Source organism: Bos javanicus, chromosome 9, assembly GCF_032452875.1.
Source record: "Bos javanicus breed banteng chromosome 9, ARS-OSU_banteng_1.0, whole genome shotgun sequence".
Classification (NCBI taxonomy): domain Eukaryota; kingdom Metazoa; phylum Chordata; class Mammalia; order Artiodactyla; family Bovidae; genus Bos; species Bos javanicus.
Genome location: NC_083876.1, coordinates 32,238,634 through 32,260,561, shown reverse-complemented (window position 1 = coordinate 32,260,561; position 21,928 = coordinate 32,238,634). Strand labels below are relative to the sequence as shown.

Sequence of the window (21,928 nt, the reverse complement as noted above, 5' to 3'; positions counted from 1 at the left end):
ATGAATCTCTGTTTCTTACAATAGTTTTGAAAGTTAGGAACTATTCCTGAACTGAAGCTGAGAAGGGTTAAGAAACTTGCCCAGGTGGCATTAGTGGTAAAGAACCCGCCTGCCAGTGCAAGAAATGCAGGAGATGCATGTTCAAGCCCTGGGTTGGAAAGATCCCCTGGAGGAGGAAATGGCAGCCCACTCCAGAATTCTTGCCTGGAGAATCCCATGGATAGAGGAGCCTGGCGGGCTAAAGTCCAGATCAGATCAGATCAGTCGCTCAGTCATGTCCGACTCTTTGCGACCCCATGAATCACAGCACGCCAGGCCCCCCTGTCCATCACCAACTCCCGGAGTTCACTCAGACTCACGCCCGTCGAGTCAGTGATGCCATCCAGCCATCTCATCCTCTGTCGTCCCCTTCTCCTCCTGCTCACAATCCCTCCAACATCAGAGTCTTTTCCAATGAGTCAACTCTTCGCATGAGGTGATCAAAGTACTGGAGTTTCAGCTTCAGCATCATTCCTTCCAAAGAAATCCCAGAGCTGATCTCCTTCAGAATGGACTGGTTGGATCTCCTTGTAGTCCAAGGGACTCTCAAGAGTCTTCTCCAACACCACAGTTCAAAAGCATCAATTCTTCAGTGCTCAGCCTTTTTCACAGTCCAACTCTCACATCCATACATGACCACAGGAAAAACCATAGCCTTGACTAGACGAATCTTTGTTGGCAAAGTAATGTCTCTACTTTTCAATATGCTATCTAGGTTGGTCATAACTTTCCTTCCAAGGAGTAAGCGTCTTTTAATTTCATGGCTGCAGTCACCATCTGCAGTGATTTTGGAGCCCAGAAAAATAAAGTCTGACACTGTTTCCACTGTTTTCCCATCTATTTCCCATGAAGTGGTGGGACCAGATGCCATGATCTTCATTTTCTGAATGTTGAGCTTTAAGCCAACTTTTACACTCTCCACTTTCACCTTCATCAAGAGGCTTTTGAGTTCCTCTTCACTTTCTGCCATAAGGGTGGCGTCATCTGCATATCTGAGGTGATTGATATTTCTCCCGGCAATCTTGATTCCAGCTTGTGTTTCTTCCAGTCCAGCATTTCTCATGATGTACTCTGCATATAAGTTAAATAAACAGGGTGACAATATCCAGCCTTGACGTACTCCTTTTCCTATTTGGAACCAGTCTGTTGTTCCATGTCCAGTTCTAACTGTTGCTTCCTGACCTGCATACAAATTTCTCAAGAGGCAGATCAGGTGGTCTGGTATTCCCATCTCTTTCAGAATTTTCCACAGTTTATTGTGATCCACACAGTCAAAGGCTTTAGCATAGTCAATAAAGCAGAAATAGATGTTTTTCTGGAACTTTCTTGCCTTTTCCATGATCCAGCAGATGTTGGCAATTTGATCTCTGGTTCCTCTGCCTTTTCTAAAACCAGCTTGAACATCAGGAAGTTCACGGTTCACATATTGCTGAAGCCTGGCTTGGAGAATTTTGAGCATTACTTTACTAGCGTGTGAGATGAGTGCAATTGTGCAGTAGTTTGAGCATTCTTTGGCATTGCCTTTCTTTGGGATTGGAATGAAAACTGACCTTTTCCAGTCCTGTGGCCACTGCTGAGTTTTCCAAATTTGCTGGCATATTGAGTGCAGCACTTTCGCAGCATCATCTTTCAGGATTTGGAATAGCTGAGCTGGAATTTCATCACCTCCACTAGCTTTGTTCGTAGTGATGCTTTCTAAGGCCCACTTGACTTCACATTCCAGGATGTCTGGCTCTAGGTCAGTGATCACACCATTGTGATTATCTGGGTCGTGAAGATCTTTTTTGTACAGTTCTTCTGTGTATTCTTGCCATCTCTTCTTATTATCTTCTGCTTCTGTTAGGTCCATACCATTTCTGTCCTTTATCGAGCCCATCTTTGCATGAAATGTTCCTTTGGTATCTCTGATTTTCTTGAAGAGATCCCTAGTCTTTCCCATTCTGTTGTTTTCCTCTATTTCTTTGCATTGATCGCTAAAGAAGGCTTTCTTATCTCTTCTTGCTGTTCTTTGGAACTCTGCATTCAGATGTTTATATCTTTCCTTTTCTCCTTTGCTTTTTGCTTCTCTTCTTTTCACAGCTATTTGTAAGCCCTCCCCAGACAGCCATTTTGCTTTTCTGCATTTCTTTTCCATGGGGATGGTCTTGATCCCTGTCTCCTGCACAATGTCACGAACCTCATTCCATAGCTCATCAGGCACTCTATCTATCAGATCTAGGCCCTTAAATCTATTTCTCACTTCCACTGTATAATCATAAGGGATTTGATTTAGGTCATACCTGAGTGGTCTAATGGTTTTCCCTACTTTCTTCAATTTAAGTCTGAATTTGGCAATAAGGAGTTCATGGTCTGAGCCACAGTCAGCTCCTGGTCTTGTTTTTGATGACTGTATAGAGCTTCTCCATCTTTGGCTGCAAAGAATATAATCAATCTGATTTTGGTGTTGCCCATCTGATGATGTCCATGTATAGAGTCTTCTCTTGTGTTGTTGGAAGAGGGTGTTTGTTATGACCAGTGCGTTTTCTTGGCAAAACTCTATTAGTCTTTGCCCTGCTTCATTCTGTATTCCAAGGCCAAATTTGCCTATCACTCCAGGTGTTTCTTGACTTCCTACTTTTGCATTCCAGGGGGAGCCTGGTGGGCTGCTGTCTATGGGGTCGCACAGAGTCAGACACGACTAAAGTGACTTAGCAGCAGCAGCAGCCCCTATAATGAAAAGGACATCTTTTTTGGGTGTTAGTTCTGAAAGGTCTTGTATGTCTTCATAGAACTGTTCAACTTCAGCTTCTTCAGTGTTACTGGTTGGGGCATAGACTTGGATTACTGTGATATTTGAATGGTTTGCCTTGGAAACGAACAGAGATCATTCTGTCATTTTTGAGATTGCATCCAAGTACTGCATTTCAGACTCTTTTGTTGACCATGATGGCCACTCCATTTCTTCTGAGAGATTCCTGCCCGCAGTAGTAGATATAATGGTCATCTGAGTTAAGTTCACCCATTCCAGTCCATTTCAGTTCACTGATTCCTAGAATGTCAACATTCACTCTTGCCATCTCTTGTTTGACCACTTCCAATTTGCCTTGATTCATGGACCTGACATTCCAGGTTCCTATGCAATATTGCTCTTTACAGCATCAGACCTTGCTTCTATCACCAGTCACATCCACAGCTGGGTATTGTTTTTGCTTTGGCTCCATCCCTTCATTCTTTCTGGAGTTATGTCTCCACTGATCTCCAGTAGCATATTGGGCACCTACTGACCTGGGGAGTTCCTCTTTCAGTATCCTATCATTTTGTCTTTTCATACTGTTCATGGGGTTCTCAAGGCAAGTATACTCAAGTGGTTTGCCATTCCCTTCTCCAGTGCACCACATTCTGTCAGATCTCTCCACTATGACCCGCCCGTCTTGGGTTGCCCCATGGGCATGGCTTAGTTTCATTGAGTTAGACAATGCTGTGGTCCTAGTGTGATTAGATTGACTAGTTTTCTGTGAGTATGGTTTCAGTGTGTCTGCCCTCTGATGCCCTCTTGCAACACCTACCGTCTTACTTGGGTTTCTCTTACCTTGGACTTGAGGTATCTCTTCACGACTGCTCCAGCCAAGTGCAGCCATTGCTCCTTACCTTGGCTACAGTCCATGGGGTTACAAAGAGTTGGGCATGACTGAAGTGACTTAGCACAGCCCAGTGATAGAGGCAGGATGCCCACCTGTATTCCTACCCTTATATTCCTGATGCTGTGATGGACTCTCTGAGTGTAGGATATTACAGATGATAATTATCTTCCAACAGGTGTTTTTAGTCTACTTAGAGAGAAGAGATTATGTAAGTTGAAAGGTAAAGGGACCCTCTCAGAGTAAGAATTAAACAGCAGCAGAGCCAGGCAGGGAAGTTGCCCACTGCTAGGTGCAGTGACCCATGCTGTGAGAGGCACGTGGACAGAGGGGTTTAGCCTGGAGGAGCCCCGTGTGAGCTGGGACTGGAGTCTGTGGCTTCCAGTACCTCACACAGGTACTTAATGATATCTCCACATCACCACCTCCACTCACTTTCTCTTGACATTCCCCCTCCTTCTGTTGTCACTTTGTTGTCTTCAGCAAGGCTGGTAGCAAAGTTCACATCCTCCCACCACAACACCTGCTGCCTCCGTTATGCAAATGAAATTTCCAGGGAAAACAGAAAATGTTGCAGCTGTGCTGTCGGCCAGTCTGCTTAACTTCCTCTCAAGTGACTGCTGCTACCCCATTTCCTGATTTGCTGCCCTATTTTATTTGATCTGTATTACTGCCAATCCACGGGCTTCCCGGATGGTGCAATGGTAAAGAATTTGCCTGCCAATGCAGGAGACACAGGAGATGCAGGTTCGATCCCTGGGTCAAGAATCCCCTGGAGTAGGACATGGCAACCCACTCCAGTATCCTTGCCTGGGAAAATCCAGACAGAGAAGCCTGGTGGGCTACAGTCCATGGGGTCAAAAAGAGTCGGACACGAGTTAGCGCGCTCTGCGCGCGCGCGCGCGCGCGCGCACACACACACACACACATTGCCAATCCACAGCAGTTCCCTCACCTTTTCCCATTAGCATCTCTTTTTGAATGTAGAGTTATTGACAGTATTTCTTTACGACTGACTTAGAAATCTCTGCGTGGAAATGGGCTGAGAAGGACTGAGTCATGCATGATCTAAGACAACAATGACAGGAAGTATAAGTTGAGCTGACCTTTGACAGCAATGAGAAAGTAATCCATGACCTCAGCTTTCAGTCCAAGGTGTTTAATACGCATCCACCGGAAGCCCCAGCTCACGTCTCCAAGTCTTCTCCATGGGGGCTCATTTGAGGGATGGCTGCAGTCCAGTCCTGCGTTTCCAGGAAATGAGACTTCAGTTCCTTATGGTGTTAATTTAAAAGAAAGGCATGTTGATGGTTCTTGAAAGGGGAAGAGCATTTGAAAAAAAGATGCTGAATGAAAAGATAGAAAAATCCATAACCCATTTTCATTTTTAGTCCTCTGGTACCCGCCACTGCAAAACTGAAGCTGTGAAATTGTATTCTTTGAGCAGGTGGCAGAACATCTATATTTCCGAGCTCCTCTGTTTTTCTTGAGTTCACCAAACTCTTTGGCTCTGGGAATGCCTTCAGGGCACAGATTTGAAAACAAAAGTGTGTTTACAAATTCACCCTCACCACCAGTTGTAATATTACTATATTTTCCCAGGAGAATTTTTATTTATCGCTGCCTTTGGGATAGTGCCAGGGACAAACACACTCTAAAATATATCAGGGTTCAGTAGTTTCCTGTTAATTTGAACTATCATCAGAGTAGAGTTGGAGAAAATTATATAGTTAAGAAGCCATCTGGAGAGACAAGAGATGCAAAAGACCAAAGAATATAAAAGGAATAGAGAGATGGTTCTGAACGTTAGGAGAATGACCAGCATTGCTACCTGGGAATAACTGGATTGATTCTAAGCATGGAGGCTAACCGGGAAGTCCCAGTGCTGGACAAGAAACTTGAAAATTCTTTTCTTTCTGCTCAGATGTTTCTTTCAGCTGTCCTCATTCTGTTCAGGCCGTGTAGCCTGGGTCTTTTGAACAGTGAAGGAGTAAAACAAAGAGCAATGATGAGACGAAAGACAGGGGACAGGCTTGGCCAGGGAGGGGGCACCCGCAGCCAGCTCCTAAAACGAGAGAAGGAAAGTCAAGAATGAAGACATCTTTGAGTCTGTTTACCAACAGCCTTTGACTAATTCTACAAACAGTCAAACCAACCACAGTGTGCAGCTGGTCAGCCCAGCCCGCTGCTGGCCATGGTTTGGACTGATGTTAATCACTACGACTGCACACCTCCTCTCTCTGAGTGACTCGTCTGAGTTGTACCCTTGGCACAGTAGGAGATGCTTTCAATATCCAAAATCATCAGGTTTGTGGCATGTGTGTATGTGTGTGTATATGTGTGTGTGCACATGCACAGGCTCACAGGGGCCACAAATTGTAGGAGAGAGAAATTTTCAGCCCAGTCAGATTTGGCCTTCGGTATTATTCTATTTTGGCTTGTGGAACAAGCTTTATTTCTAGTTTATGTTTTAAATTCTTTAAAAAAATTTTTTTCTTCCATTTTAATGTGAAAAATGTGACACACTCGTAAAGTAATGGAATCTTAAGATGAAGGAGGAGATGTCATGAAAGTTGCGTATGACTCCAGTGGGATTCTGTGTAGTAAGTAGTAGTCGTGTTAGTCGCTCAGTTCTGTCTGACTCTTTGCAATCCCAGGGACTGTAGCCCGCCAGGCTCCTCTATCCATGGGATTCTTCAGGCAACAATACTGGAGTGGGTAGCCATTTCCTTCTCCAGGGGCTCTTCCTGACCCAGGGACTGAACCTAGGTCTCCAGCACTGTAGGCAGATTCTTTATGTCTGAGTCACCAGGGAAGCCCATGACTCTATGTATTAACCCTAGTATGTGTATTTCTGCCTGTGTCTCGGGCCCAGGCACAACTTTGTCTGCTTTTGTCCCTACATCACTTCTTTTAAACTGTCTATTTGTCTATTTCCATGTCTCCTCCATTTTTGCCTGCTTTCCCCACACTTTCCTCTTTTCCCATTTTTTTTTCAAAGTTAGACTGAACATCAACCACTGTATTGTATTGTTTCTAAGAATTATAAAATTCTTCCTTCTCCCTGAATCCAGTAGTTTTTCATGCAGGCACTTCAGTTGAACTTTGAAATTTCAGTGCCCTTGAGAAAAAAAAATTTTTTGGCTTGAATATTTCCCTGATCCAGATGAGTTTCCCAGAAATGTCCATCAGGTCACCCCTCCATTCATCTACAGAAAATATTGATGCCTTTCAATGTTCAAGGCTAGAAAGAAAAAGTCAGTAAAAGGAGACTCTAGACTCTCAGGTACATAGAGAAATTAGACAATACTTAACATAAAAATGAAACATTTCATTAAACTACTTGATTTTAAACTTTTCAAAACAAGAAAAATATGGCTCTATAAAGTATGAATGGCTCAGCTGGCAAAGAATCTGCCTGCAGTGTGGGAGACCTGCGTTCAATCCATGGGTTGGGAAGATCCCCTGGAGAAGGGAAAGGCTACCCGCTCCAGTATTCTGGCCTGGAGAATTCCACGGACTGTGTAGTCCATGGGGTCGCAAAGAGTCAGACACTACTGAGCAACTTTCACTTACTTACATGAAGTAGCAATGGGAAATGTGACAACTTGGTCAAAGTTTGAAAATTTTTCGCATCTACAAACAGAGTTTTTCAGTCTTAAAACAATTTGGACCTATGACTAGGATGCTCCCTAATTTATTTCTCAGAAAACAGACCTTCGAAGAGCCTCAGGCTATACATTTTCCAGAATCCTGGACACAGTGAAACCACCAGAGCCGCTGGCACCAGCTCACAGGTAGTCAGTACTAAATACATGTGGGTTGAAATTCATTAGAGAAAAAGTAAGTATGCTGGAAATTAGTTTTCCCCTGGAATGTACTATTACACTTTCTAAGAATCTCTCAATTGCCTATAATTGCTGGAAGGCCTCATGTTTCACACCAATAATTCCAGTATTAGTGGGAAACTCAGAAGACATGAGGAAAGACGGAATTCATTATTAATGAAGTACTGTCGCCCTCTAAGGAAATGCTGTGCACTTAACGCCCCACTTACCTCATCGTCCATCAATAAATCCATGCTCTCTAATTGTTTATGGCTCCCCTCGGTAGGCTCACTGGAGGGGATGACAGCCAATTAGCAAGCATGCTTTGGCCTTAATTACGCTGCCCTTTCCTGTCTATGACACTACCTAATATGAATGGAGGCTGTGGCTGCTTTATTTTACTCCCATTATGAGAATGCCCATTTATTAACTTAATAAAATTAATTACTTTAAAACATGATCCAATTAAAGCTTTTCTTATCTAATAAAATGCATATTTTTTTTAAAGGAGGAGGGGAATTCACTTAGAAGATTTCTATTTTGCCTCCCCCTTCTCTCACTTCTTTTTTAAAAAAAATATAATTTTATTTACTTATTTTTGGCTGAGATGGGTCTCTGTTGCTGCTCACGGGCTTTTCTCTAGCTGTGGTGAGCGGGGACTACTCCTTGTCTCAGTATGTGAGCTTCTCCATGTGGTGGCTGCTCTAGTTGGAAGCATGAGCTCCAGGGCACGCGGGCTTCAGTGGTTGTGGCTCCCGGGCCCCAGAGCACAGGCTCAATAGTTGTGGTGCACGGGCTCGCTTGCTCTGTGGAGTGTGGGATCTTCCTGGATCAGGGGTCGAATTCATGTCTCCTGCATTGGCAGGCCAATTCTTTACCACTGAGCCACCAGGGAAGCCCCTGAGCGTCTTCTCACTCATGGGTCTATGAGGGTATTATTTTGCCAGGGCTGCTGTAAAGAAGTGCCACCGACTGGGTGGCTGAAACCACAGAAATGCATTTTCTTGAAATTCTGGAGACTAGAAATTTGAGATCAAAGTGCTGGTAGGATTGGTTTCTTCTAAGGGCTCTGTGACCTGTGACCTCCGCATTGGTGTCAGATTGCCCCCTTCTTAGGAGGACACCTGTCAGACTGGATTAGGGCTCACCCTAATGGACTCGTCTGAGCATAATCACCTCTTATAAGGCCCTTTTTCCAAATACAGTCACATTCCGAGGTACTCGGGGTTAGGACTTCGACATATAAAATTTGAGGGGATGCAATTCAGTCCCTGACTATGAGGATGTGGTGACATTTGTGGGGAGAGGCATTGAGTGTATGGCTAAAGACTGCTTCCAGAGCCAGACCATCTGGGTTCAGATTTCAGCTTTTCCACTTTCCTCTGTGTGACTTTGGGCAAGTCACTGAAATTCTCTGGCCTTTAGTTCCTCTGTCTATAAAATGGACTAATAATGATACCTACCTCAGGGGGCTTTCTATGAAGAGTAAATAAGTACTTTATAAATAAAAACCCTTTATAAATGTTTGTTACAATTATTTCAAGCCTTTTCCTTAAAATGCTTAAAGACTGCTTATACATTTTCCTCATAAGGGAAATGAATGCTGGATAAACGTATATAAAGATGTGAAGAACATCTTGATCCCCTCGGTGTCATGAATGGAGATGATTATTTTTTTTTAAAAAAATCACTCCTTGCTTCCAAGGTAGCCCAGCCTGGAGATGGAAGAGGCCAGGAATCCCTCCACAGGGGGACCAGGAGAGTGATGAGCGAGCACCTGGCTATCCCAGCTGTGCTGGACGCTGCTAAAGAAACAATCTCTCCAGAGCAGCACCCTGAGTCCTGAAGCAAGAGTGCCATGATCGGGGGTGGAGGGGGGAAGACTGGGAAAGAGACAGATAAGAATATCAGAGGGCGTTAAAGGGGCACGGTTCCTACTATGTTCTAGACTCTAGTAGGAAGCCTGCTCATGAGCTACCTTACCAGAGGACCCCCCAACTGGTCTGCAAGCACTCCTAATACCCTGAGTGCTAAACCCATACCAACGTAAAACTCCTACAAGAAAAGATTGGGCTTGGGCTTCCCAGGTGGCTCAGTGGTAAAGGATATCCCTACTAATGCAGGAGATGCAAGAGATGCAAGTTCGATCCCTGGGTGGGGAAGATCCCCTGGAGGAGGAAATGGCAACCCATTCCAGTATTTTTGCTTGCAGAATTCCATGGACAGAAGAAACTGATGGGCTAGTCTGTGGGGTCACAAAGAGTTGGACATGACTGAGTGACTGAGCAAGCTTCTTGACTTAGGCCTCTGCAATGATTATTTTTGGATTTGACACCAAAAGCAATAGCAACAAAAGCAAAAATAAGCAAGCAGGACCACATCAAACTAAAGAGCTTCCACACAGCAAAAGAAACCATCAACAAAATGAAAAGGCCACCTACCAAATGGGTAAAAATATTTGTAAATCATATTCCTGATAAGGGATTAATATCCAAAATATATAAAGAATTCATACAACTCAGTAGAAAAAAACAAACAATCTGATTTAAAAATCGAGAAGCTGACCAAACATTTCTCCAAAGAAGACACACAGATGGCCAGTAGGTACATGAACAGGTGCTCAACATCACTACTCATTAGGAAAATGCAAATCAAAACCACAATGAGAGATCACTTCACATCTATTCGAATGGTTATCATAAATTAAAACAAGAGATTAACAAGTGTTAATAGGGATTGGGAGAAAAAGGAACCAACTGCTGTGCACCATTGGTGGGAATGTAAATTGGTGCTGTAACAATGGAAAACAGAGGAGGTTCCTCAAAACACTAAAAATGGAACTACTGTATGACCCAGCAATTCCATTTCTGGGTATATATTCAAGGGAAATAAAAATAGGACCTGTACCACCATGTTCAAAACAGCACTATTCACAGTGACTAAGATATGGAAGTAACTAACATTTATCAATGGAAGAATAAAGAAGATGTACACATATACAATGGAATATTATTCATCCAAGAGAAAAGACATCCTGCTGTTTTTGATTAACATGGATGAAACTCAAGGGCCTTATGCTAAGTGAAATAAACCAGAACGAGAAAGACGAACATTGTAATGATATCACTTACCTGTGGAATCTAAAAAAGCTGAACTCATAAAAACAAAGAGTAGAAAGGTGGTTACCAGGGGCTGGGGAGTGCAGGAAATGGGGAGAGATTGGAGAAAGGCTACAGACTTACAGATAGAAGATGAATAAGTTCTGGAGAAGGCACAGCATGGTGACTACAATCAATAATATTATAGTATGATCTACACAATGCCATACTGAGTGAAGTAAGACTAAGAAAGACAAATATCATATGATATCACTTATATGAGAGATCTAAAAACAGGGTATGAAGGAACTTATCTATAGAACAGAGTTACAGATGTAGAAAACAAACTTATGGTTACAGGGGATAAGTTGAGGGAGGGAGAAATTGGGAGACTGGAATTGACATATACGTACTATTGTATATAAAACAGATAACTAATAACGACCTACTATATAGTGCAGGGAACTCTACTCAGTACTCTGTAATGACCTATATGGGAAAAGAATCTAAAAAAAAAAAGCAGATGTATGTTTCACTTCGCTGCACACTTGAAACTAACACAACACTGTAAATCGATACTCCAATAAAAATATAGTTTTATATACTTGACAGTTGCTAAGAGATTAGATTTTAATTGTTCTCACCACAAAAATAAAATGATAATTATGTGGCCAGCGTAATGGTGGTAATCACACACTACATAAATGTATCAAGGCAACATGCTGTACACCTTAAACTTACCAGTATGCTATATGTTAATTATACCTCAACAACAACAAAAAAATAATGCAGACGATTGCTTGGGAGAGTCTAGGCATTTTTTTTTTAAAGCTTCTGATTAACAAAAATCTGAGAACCTCTTGGATTAGAATCTGCCTGCCTGTCCCCATCTCCCAAAGGAAGCATATTACCAAACGTATATTCTTTCAGAGTATGTACTTCTATAACATGAGCTCTGACCTCATGGCTCAGAGGGTTTCAAAGGCCTGCTGCACCTCTTCAGGTTCACATTTTCAGAAGATGGAGCCTGTTCCATATGATTGAATGGGGTGCCCCCTGAAGCGCCCCCGTCCACTCTGGCCCACCTTTCAGCTGGGCTATGTGTCGGCTGGAAGTGCCCGAGAAGGCTGATTTTGGAAGAAACGTTTTCATCATGAGAGTGAAATGCACGCAGGTCTCTGGCTTCTGCAGTTGAATTTAGGATTCCAGCCTTTTTAGTTCCTCCGTCAGAGATCCTTCATGCCCCCTAGTGGTGTGAGCAGGAGAGAGAACCGACTTTCCAGGGGACTAGCCCTTGTCAGGGGCTTCCCTCTTCGCTCAGTGAGAGCTAAGAGGGAAGCTAAAGAAGTGGGAGCTAAAGAATCTGCCTGAAATGCAGGAGACCTGGGTTCGATCCCTGGGTCAGAAAGATCCCCTGGAGAAGGGAATGGCAATCCACTCCAGTATTCTTGCCTGGAGAAGCCCATGGACAGAGGAGCCTGGTGGGCTACAGTCCATGGGATCGCAAGAGTTGGACACAAGTTAGCAACTAAATCATCATCATCATCATCAGGCCTTGTCAGGGAACTAGGGCTTCCCTGGTGGTAAAGATGGTAAACAACCTGCATGCAATGCAGGAAGATCCCCTGGAGAAGGAAATGGCAACCCACTCCAGTATTCTTGCCTGGAGAATTCCAAGGACAGAGGAGCCCGGCAGGCTACAGGTAGCAAAGAGTCAGACATGGCTGAAGTCACTAACACACAGCGCTTGTCACCTTTGTTCAAAGCAAATAAGCACAGGAAACAGACAAACAGTAACCCCTTGTGGAAGGTTATCTAGGGTTGGGCGACTGGATTTGATGGAAAACGAAAAGGGACCTGTGGCCAGGCTGCACCTAACAGTTCTTCATGGCAGCCTTCTCGGTGCGTTCTACGCGGCCCAGAGCCCAGCAAGTGATGGCCCCCTGGCTGTGCAGCTGCCTGCAGTGTTCCTGCACTGACTTAGGTGCTGAACCGGGGTTGAGGTATGGAGGAGTCCCCTGCCTTGGATATGGAGCAGCTGCCCAGGTCTGCTGGTTGAGGAAAGGGACCTGCCCTCAGCCCAGCACTGCAGCCTTGGATCACCGCCCATTTAGAAGAGGGCTGCTGCTGCTGCTGCGTCGCTTCAGTCGTGTCCGACTCTGTGCGACCCCACAGATAGCAGCCCATCAGGCTCCCCGTCCCTGGGATTCTCCAGGCAAGAACACTGGAGTAGGTTGCCATTTCCTTCTCCAGTGCATGAAAGTGAAAAGTAAAAGTGAAGTCACTTAGTCCTGTCCAACTCCCAGTGACCCCATGGACTGCAGCCCGCCAGGCTCCTCCGTCCATGGGATTTTCCAGGCAAGAGTACTGGAGTGGGGTGCCACTGCCTTCTCCAAGAAGAGGGCTGCCCACACTCTTTTTTCTGAAAGCACGTGATGACTAAATGGGAAATGAACTAGACCCTTATGACTTTGGCCTTGCCCTGACACAGTCACATTTCTTTTGGGAGCAGTCATGATACAGTTGATGGGGCACAGATTTTGAAATCCAACAGTTACTCCTCCAGAAGCCATTTGTTGGCTGTGTGACCCTGAAAAATTAACACAGTCCCTCTGATCGTGCCCATCTATAAACAGGGTTAACGATAGGGTCTACCCTCATTGGAATGTAAGCTGCATGAAGGCAGGGGTTTGTGTTTGTTTTACTTACTGATGTACCCTCAGTTCCTAGAAGAATTCCTGGCACATAGTTGATGCTCAATAAATATTTGTTGAATGAGACATTTAAGACATCTGAGGGAAGGATGGCCATTTGTCTATACTCCCCCATCTCTCTCTCTCTTCCTTTCCCAGTGCTTCTCAGTTACTGTTGACCAAACACAAAAGGCTACTTCTCCTCCGAGCCAAGAGACTTGGAGGGAGCTATGTGCCATGTGGGGAAAGCCCAGAACTCCTGGCAGCGTTGACTACATCCTGTTTCAGCATCATGTGCAAACACACTGCCATCTGGGCCACACCTGGAAGGCGGTCCCTCCATGTGCTAACATCAACCTTAGCGCTCCCCTCGGGATAATCATCCGTCTCAAGGACACACAAAAAAGGGGAGGAGAGCAGCCTGCTGACCTTTACACTCTCCACTCGGCATCAAGGTTTGCCGTTTCCCTTTTGGCCCTGGAATAATTGAAATAGATAATACTTGGAAGTTGCCAGAATATCCACATATCCATGTTGGTTCCTTGGCCTGTGAATAAAAAGTGGGGAAGAGGGCTTCCCTGGAGGTCTAGTGGTGAAGAATCCCTCTTGCAATGCAGGGGCCACAGGTTTGATCCCTGATCAGGGAAGATCTCACGTGCCACAGAGCAACTAAGCCTGTGTGCCACAACTACTGAGCCTCCAGAGCCCATGCTGCTGCTGCTGCTAAGTCGCTTCAGTCGTGTCCGACTCTGTGCGACCCCAGAGACGGCAGCCCACCAGGCTCCCCCACCCCTGGGATTCTCCAGGCAAGAACTCTGGAGTGGGTTGCCATTTCCTTCTCCAATGCATGAAAGTGAAAAGTCAAAGTGAAGTCGCTCAGTTGTGTCCAACTCTTAGCGACCCCATGGACTGCAGCCTACCAGGCTCCTCCGTCCAGGGGATTTCCCAGGCAAGAGTACTGGAGTGGAGTGCCATTGCCTTCTCCGCCAGAGCTCATAAACCACAGCTATTTAAGCCCGGGTGCCTAGAGCCAGCGCTCTGCAACAAGAGAAGCCACCACATCGAGAGAGTAGCTCCCGTTCACTGCAACTAGAGAAAAGCCTGCACGCGGCAACAAAGACTCAGCACGGCCAAAAATAAAAAAAATTTTTTTTAGAAGTGGGGAAGGGTAAGTGCGAGTCTCTGGCGCTGCACCTCTACTTTCCCTCTAAGCCAGACTGCAAATTACAACCATCCTGAGGCAACAGCAGAAACTAGAAGGAAATGGCAACCCACTCCAGTGTTCTTGCCTGGAGAATCCCAGGGACGGGGGAGCCTGGTGGGCTGCCATCTATGGGGTCGCACAGAGTCAGACACGACTGAAGCGACTTAGCAGCAGCAGCAGCAACAACCCTGAAGACCTAAAGGAAGCAGAGTGGCGATCCCTGTTAATTTCCATCTCATTCATCAGTCTGGCCTCTACAAAAAATGAGGTCTGGGAAGATGTCAGCAGAGTCCCCCAAGTCCATCAACCTTGGGGTAGCTGTTGTGCCAGCTGTAGTACAAGCCACAGACGCCCCCCCACTCCCCACCCGCCCAACAGCTGGTCTGGAGGTAACAAATGATACTCACGGTCTTTCTCCTCTACTCTCCACTCTTGATTTCCCTCCCCTGAGGTTAGCACCTGTGGACAGTAAACGAAATGAGTAAATGTTACGCTGTGTTAGAGGATAAAAATGCTATGGAAAAATTAAGGGGAAGAATGTTTTTGCCATGTGAACAGGTAGGCTTCACTGAAATGGCATTTGAGCAGAATCCTGAACGAAGTGAGGAGTTCCTTCAGAAAAAAGCACTCTACAGATAGAGGAGCAAGTGAAAAAGCCCCGGGGCCGCTTCAGGTCTGGAAAATTATAGGAACCAGCAAGGTCAATGTTTGCATGTCAAAAAGGCAGCAAGTCGCCAGGTGTGCAGGGCCTTAGAGATTATTATTCTATTATAAAGAGTTTGGCTTTTATTCGGGATGAAATGGGAGCTGCTGGAGGGTGTGAGGTAAGAAGTAATAGTATCTGACAGGTTCAGTCTGGTTGCTGCGCTGAGAATAGCCTGTAGGGAGGCAGAGCAGCAGAGAAAGTGACTTGGACTGGTGTGACAGCAGCAATGTGGTGAGAAGTGTAGATTTTGATATATATATTTTCAGTAGATTGCATAGGATTTGCTAACAGATGAGGCATGAGGTGCAAGAGAAAGTAAATTGTCAAGGATGACTCAAGTTTTTGGCTTAAGCAACTGGAAGGATGGAATCTCTAGTTTACCAAGATGGATAAATCTGGGAAATGACCAAATATGACGGGGACAAGATCAGGAGTATTATTTGAACTATGTTGAGGTGGAGATACACTGACCAGGAGCTGGATAGAGGAGTCTGGAGTTCAGGGAAGGAATCACTGGCTAATCGATAGGCTTGGGGAGCCCTAAGATTCAATGAGGATAACAAGGGGTGGGGTGCAGATAGAAAAGAGCATTAAAAGTCTGAGTGAGAAGGAGAAACTAGGTAAGGAGCAGAAATCTGAGGAGACCGAAGAGGTTAGCAAGGAAAACCACAGGCATGTGATGTCCTGGAGGCCAAGCGACAAAGGATTTCAGGGAGGGGAGAGTCAGCTATGCCAAATCAAGTGAGATACTTCTGCTTAGTGACCATTCAGTCCAAGAACCCAGTTCACCAGATTCCCAATTTTGCTGTGCAACCAGTCTCCTTGATGTATCAGCGGGCACTGAAAAGTTAGATCTGAAATACTAAGCAGGCTTTCAACACAGGTTTATTACGGAAGTCTTAAAACAAGTTTGTCCTCATACAAAAGTGTGCCTGATGCAAATACTTGCTTTCTGGTGGTTCAATTCAGTTGACTTAAGGTGCCAACCAAACATAAAGTTGTTGTTGTTCAGTAGCTCAGTTGCGTACAATTCTTTGCAACCCAATGGGCCACAGACCTCCAGGCTCCTCTGTCCATGGGATTCTCCAGGCGAGGATATTGGAGTGGTAATATTGCCCAATATTGCTAGGATATTGGAGTGGGATATTGCTATGCCCTCCTCCAGGGGATCTTCCCGACCCAGGGATTGAACCTGCAACTCTTATGTCTCCTGCATTGGCAGATGGGTTCTTCATGATTAGCACCATCAGGTAAGAACAACACATTAAAAAGAGTGGCCTAAAAAGCGTTCACATTCACAAGATAAATGACTCACACCCTACTCCTTGTGAGATCAGGCCGAGTGTGTATATCCTATTTTTCTTCTTGGTGGATATCATGCATCTGGGTATTCACATAGACACATGAACTATTTATTAATACTTGAGTTTTTCTGTCAAGTTCACTTTTACAAACATTACTTTTAGATGCATTTAAGAGGGAAGAACGACAGTGGAACTGATGTAAGAACAAGAGAAGAATGTGTCATGGGGGACAGTTATCACAGTTTCCTGTGTGTGTCCCCTGAGCACAGTGAAGGGAATGAATTGGGGTAATGCTCCCCAGTACACCTGGTGGGGGGGTCTTCACCACTTGCAAGATGGGACCTAGACAGTGAGACCTCTACCAGAGAGACAGCACCAACGTGAGCCAGTGGTCGTCTTTCACCCTTCTTGAATGTTAACAATATGGAAAGCAGACACGGAAAACGTAATTTCAACTCTGAGGAGTACGCACTGGCCTTGCCTTCCACATTTGGAGTTTTTTACATTTGAAACGAGGGTGTCTGACAGGCTGCATCTGACAGGTCAGCCTGGTCCCAGGTAGTCCCTATAGACTTAGACCTCTGGGGTCGGTAGGTTTTGAACACCCAAATGCTGTGTGTGGACTGGCTAAAAGTGAGCTCTAGGGATCTTCCTTGCGGCTGACCTGACTTTTCTCTAGAATTGGTCTTCCAGAAATTCCACCTGCAGCTTGGCACTAGAAGGCAGAGAAATCAAATACAGTAAACACAAAGATGTGTGTGTGGCTCAATTGCTCCAGTAGTGTCCGACTCTTTGTGACCCTACGGACTGTAGCCTTCCAGGCTCCTCTGTCCATGGGATTTCCCAGGCAAGAAATACTGGAGTGGGTTGCCATGTCTTTCTCCAGATCATCCCAATCCAGGGAATGAACTGGTGTCTCCTGCATCTCCTGTACTGCAGGCAGGTTCTTTACCTCTGAGCCACCTGGGAAGACCCAAAGAATATGTAGGTTTGTCAGAATTAACATTTGACAATCAAGAGTACATCTCTATTATTAAAGTTTTGCTATGTCTTCAAAAAAGTGTAATGTTTGGTTGAATTAAGCCAAAGAATTAAAGATATCAGAATAATATGCTTGTTTTGTCTGTATTTCTAAGAAATGCTAAAAATTATAATAATGAAGTCCCTGTTATAAATCTTAGAATACCACATATACACTGAAAAGTGAATCTTTAATATGTCAGAAAACTCATTCCTTTTATATAGTTATAATAGAATTAAGATTCTGGGTTAGTCCTCTGATAAAGAAAATTAGGTACAACTTTTATTATGTTTAAATAATTTTATATTATTAAAAATCTTTCTAAAGAGTCCACTGGCCTGAAAAAAAAATATAGCCTGACATGCTGATCAGAAATAAAGGTTATTTTTACACTTTCCTTTATTTCCTTTATTGAATACAAATATGATTTTTGAGACTGTACATATTTCCCCGGAGACACCTGTTTTTCCTTGGTACACACATTAAATACCATATAAGAAAAAATACCATAGTTGTCGTGAAATCATACAGTATAAAAGAAAGAGGACACAGCAGGATAAAACACGGCCCCGGGACGCTAAACATTTTCAGCTCTGAAACTAAAGGACCACAGAGCAGGGGTAGTGCTGACCTCCCCACGCAGCCCTGAAGCCCGGGGTTCCGCATTTAATATCACTGGTCTCTAAGGAACAGTGCCTCGGGGCAGCGGATTCTATGAGCTGAGGTAGGAAAAGAACTCAAATGGGTCTGGAACATGCTGTTCTTTTCAAATAGCATAGATGCTTTTAGGAAAGTCAGAGTCCTAAAAGGACCTCAGTGTCAACATACAGGGACTTCCCATTGACCAAGCTGTGAAGGTCATAACACAAAAGTCAGCTGTGACAGAGGCTGATTTTTTAATAAGTAGGGGAGCATTCATATTCAGTAGTTTATTCTTTAATAATTGTATCGGTTTGTAATATTTACATACATAGTTCCTACTTGCTGCCTAAGCACTGAAGAATAAACAATGGAACTTGTAACTTGAGCAAATGATCCCGGCAGAGGAAGGTGCTGAAAAGAAGTAGGGTGGATTTATTAGCACAATTAGAGGACATATGGTGAGTACAGATAATAATCAGCAGAAGATGGCATAGATGGTCATGTACAGTAGCTAAGGAAGACAGACAATTCCACACTGCCTTTTAAAATAAGAATTACTGTGTCCTGAAGAGACAAGTTAACTATATGAAACTAAGTGCTCTAGAATCAAGACAGAAATGAAGGCTTTAGCATACAACCACATTAAATGACAAAAACAGATCAAAATACCCTAACGGCAAATCAATAGGTTAGGTACTATCAGTCATGTCCAGCTTAATACATCATTACTGCAAGAGATACCAAGTCTCAAAGACAAAAATGTATAAGAAAGGGACTTAAAAGTCTACCAAGAAAAAAACAAGTCAGCTCATCAGTCTGGCTCGGGTTTGAATTGCCCTGTTTTCACAATCAGACCATGTCCTGGCTAATCAACCGCTTAACAACCCAGATCCTTTCTTTTTCCTTTAGTTCTAGTAAGAATGCTAAAGCCCACAGAAGTACTAATAGAGAGAGATGAGGAAGATATCACATTAAGAATCATACTACACTAGGAAGTCAGTAAAAGTACAGAAATAAGAAATTACCTAAACGATAGTCTTGATGTTTTAGGATAGGTTTAAGTGAATGTACAACAACAACTTTTATAATTACTGCTTAGGTATGTCTTTAAGCTGCTTAACTTGTCTGATGATCTCAAAAGACTCACCCATACTAAATTTGTAGTCATTGTTTAAAATCTTTCAGAAAATTTAATTAGTCTATTGTGGAATTAATATTTAAATGCTCAAGAAAAATTGAGATTCTTAAATTTTTTTCTGTATGAATTCAATGAAATGATCATTAAACTAAGTACATACAGCTTTCAGTATTCCTCATGCCGAAAGTCCCTCAGACAATGAAAGAATCTATTACCATTTTCCAAATTCAAACTCCAGGACAGAAAGTTTGTAATTATGGAATCCTTGCTAGAATCTAAAGGAAGAAGTTATTCTAAAAGCATTTAAGACAAAGCTTGAGTTGTCTGTTCCTACCAGTCGTTGTTTGGGTTTAAAGACAAATGAATCATAACTTAGTAGGAATCACATTTCCATATTAACCACTTGGATGGGTGCCATGATATATGACTGAGATTACCATACACCCTCTTCTTCCAACCACAGGATTTAAATTGTATTGAAGGTAAGTCCCCAAGACATAAAAACGAATCTGAAGCATAAATTATTGGCTCAAGAGAGAAAGGAAAACTCAGGTCAATATCCCAAGAAAGCATCTCTTTGACCAGCTGCCAGATCTTTAAGTCTACCATGGAATTGTGAGAAGGCCTCTTGGAGAAACAAAAGCTTCAATAATATTTAATATGACACATGAGAATAAACATAAAAAAATTCAGAAAAATCACATGATTCTCGCAAATCATAATAATATTTACCATACTCAGCACATCTTGGGTGAAAAACAAAAAAAATAACAGAAAAAGAGTTCATCTGACTTGTTAGCTTTATGAGCGTTACCTTCGTGGCCTTTGTTCCTGAGGGAATGAAAGAAGGGGTCTCAGGAAAACCCACCCCCTTAAAAAATATATCAAACCCAAACAAAACACAACGAAACATTTTAGGAATACAAGTACAATGTTTGCAAAATCAAGGTACAGTTGTTAATTAATGCAATTCATGTGCTGGTGTCACAGTGACCTATAACGACTGTACAGCTTTTCACGACATGAGGATAAACCTGAATTTACAAAACCTGATGGCAGGGGCGGGGGAGGGGCATTCAGAATGGTGCCCCCATCTGTAAATGGCACACTGATGTCCTGGAGTGGGTGGCTTTGGTGGGGGAGGGTGAAACTTGACCAGAAAGCTTTTCATGATTATGGCTTTTTTCTCATTTCCTCATCCCAATCAAAATCTAATGGTTCGTCATCTAGTTCTGGTAAAGTGAAGAGAGATGTTTTGGAAAGACTTAGTTTCTCGGTGGATGTGTCCAGCTGAAAAGTCTTCCTCTTCCTGCCAAGCGCTGTAGCTGTGGCCACAGAGCTGGGGCCACCCTCACTCGGGTTCTTACTTTGAGGAGGAGGAGGGGATTCTGATTTGGATTCAGAGGGGGAAGTAAAGGAGAAGTTTGCCAATTTGGCTAACGTGCAAGCATGAACCTTGCTGCTTTTATTACTGCACGAAACCTCTTCCTTTCTGACTCTTTCACTAGCAAGACAGAAACGCCCCGTGTCGTTACCAAGCTCTAACTCAGGCTGGACAGTTCCCTTTGCAGGGGCGCGTTCCCTCTTCTCTTCTGGTCTGTCTTTGTAGGGTGGCTGCGGTGATACCCGCCTTGTCTCATCCTGCGGCTGAGCCGAGCTTCTAATTCTGGAGGCCAGCTTTTCTGGGCCCTTCCCAGGCAGAGCTGCTCCTCTTTTTGCTCTGCGCTGGGGATTTTCAGGACTCTGAACTACTGGTTTACTGGTGCCAGGAGATACAGGGCCACGGTCTTCAGGGGAATGGGTCAGTTTTGACTTCTGTTTGAAAGTGAATTTTGCCAGTTTGGCCACAGGGGCACCCAGACTCTCAACACTTTCCTGGTGGGGCTCTTGCGCCTGAGCGTGTGACTTCTGTCTCTTTCTTTTGGGAGTTTCCAGCGCTCTCTCCGGGCTCTGCATAGGAGTGGGCTGAGGATGAGAAGGGCTTGTGGGTTGCAAGGGCGGCCTGGTGGTATTCCTGCACAACTCCTGGGTCCTGGCCTTGTGCAGCTTGTGCAGTTTCCTGGGGACGTGATGAGTCAGCACCGAGTCGGGTTCATCAGCAGATACGGCCGCTTCAGAAACCGTGGCGGCCTTTCTTGGCCTTTCACCCTCATGGTTGCCTGGCCTCAGTGGAGTTTCTGTCTCTCCTGCTGCTGGAAGTGGTTCAGTCTCCAATTTGCTCCTTTGGCCTGCCTCCCTATCCTCCTTACCCTGAGATCTGTTGTTGCAGATTTTCAAAGCCATTGCCCCCCTACTTGTTTTGGGACTAGGAGACACAGGAGCAGTGTTTTTAGGTTCAATCGGATGAGTTGCCACGGAATCAAACCAGTCCAAACTGCCATCCTGGCTATTTCTGTGCTCCTCTGAATGCTTTCCACTTGTTGGTCCTTTAGGCCCCAGATGGGAAGGGGGACCGAGAAGTGGGCTTCCCCCGAAACTGCCTCCAATAGAGAACCGATGCGCGCTACAGTTTACTTCCTGCTGCGTCGATGTTCTGAAGTTTGATTCTTTCCGGGCATCACCTCCCAGGGATCCTGGAATCGTCTCTGCTTCCACGGCCTGCGGCTGAGATTGGTCCACACTCCAATTCTGTAACCTGA

At 44.3% G+C, this 21,928-nt stretch overlaps 1 protein-coding gene across 7 annotated transcripts in view; it reads right to left on the bottom strand.

Moving 5' to 3' along the window:
- MCM9 (minichromosome maintenance 9 homologous recombination repair factor) overlaps positions 1–21,928 on the bottom strand; it is a 126,701-nt gene that overhangs the window by 11,855 nt on the left and 92,918 nt on the right. For 3 of the 7 annotated variants that reach the window (XR_009738426.1, XR_009738427.1, XR_009738428.1), the window contains exons 13-14: positions 14,886–14,937; positions 4,763–4,900 (exon numbers count right to left, since the gene is read on the bottom strand). Coding sequence is in view for 3 of the 7 variants with exons in the window: in XM_061427454.1 (XP_061283438.1) it covers positions 20,463–21,924 (1,462 nt within the window). In the remaining 4 variants the exon portion in view is untranslated. Of the gene's footprint in view, positions 1–4,762; positions 4,901–14,885; positions 14,938–19,917; positions 21,925–21,928 lie in introns of those variants that run through there. The other 4 variants (XM_061427454.1, XM_061427455.1, XM_061427456.1 and 1 more) reach the window with 3 other exon arrangements.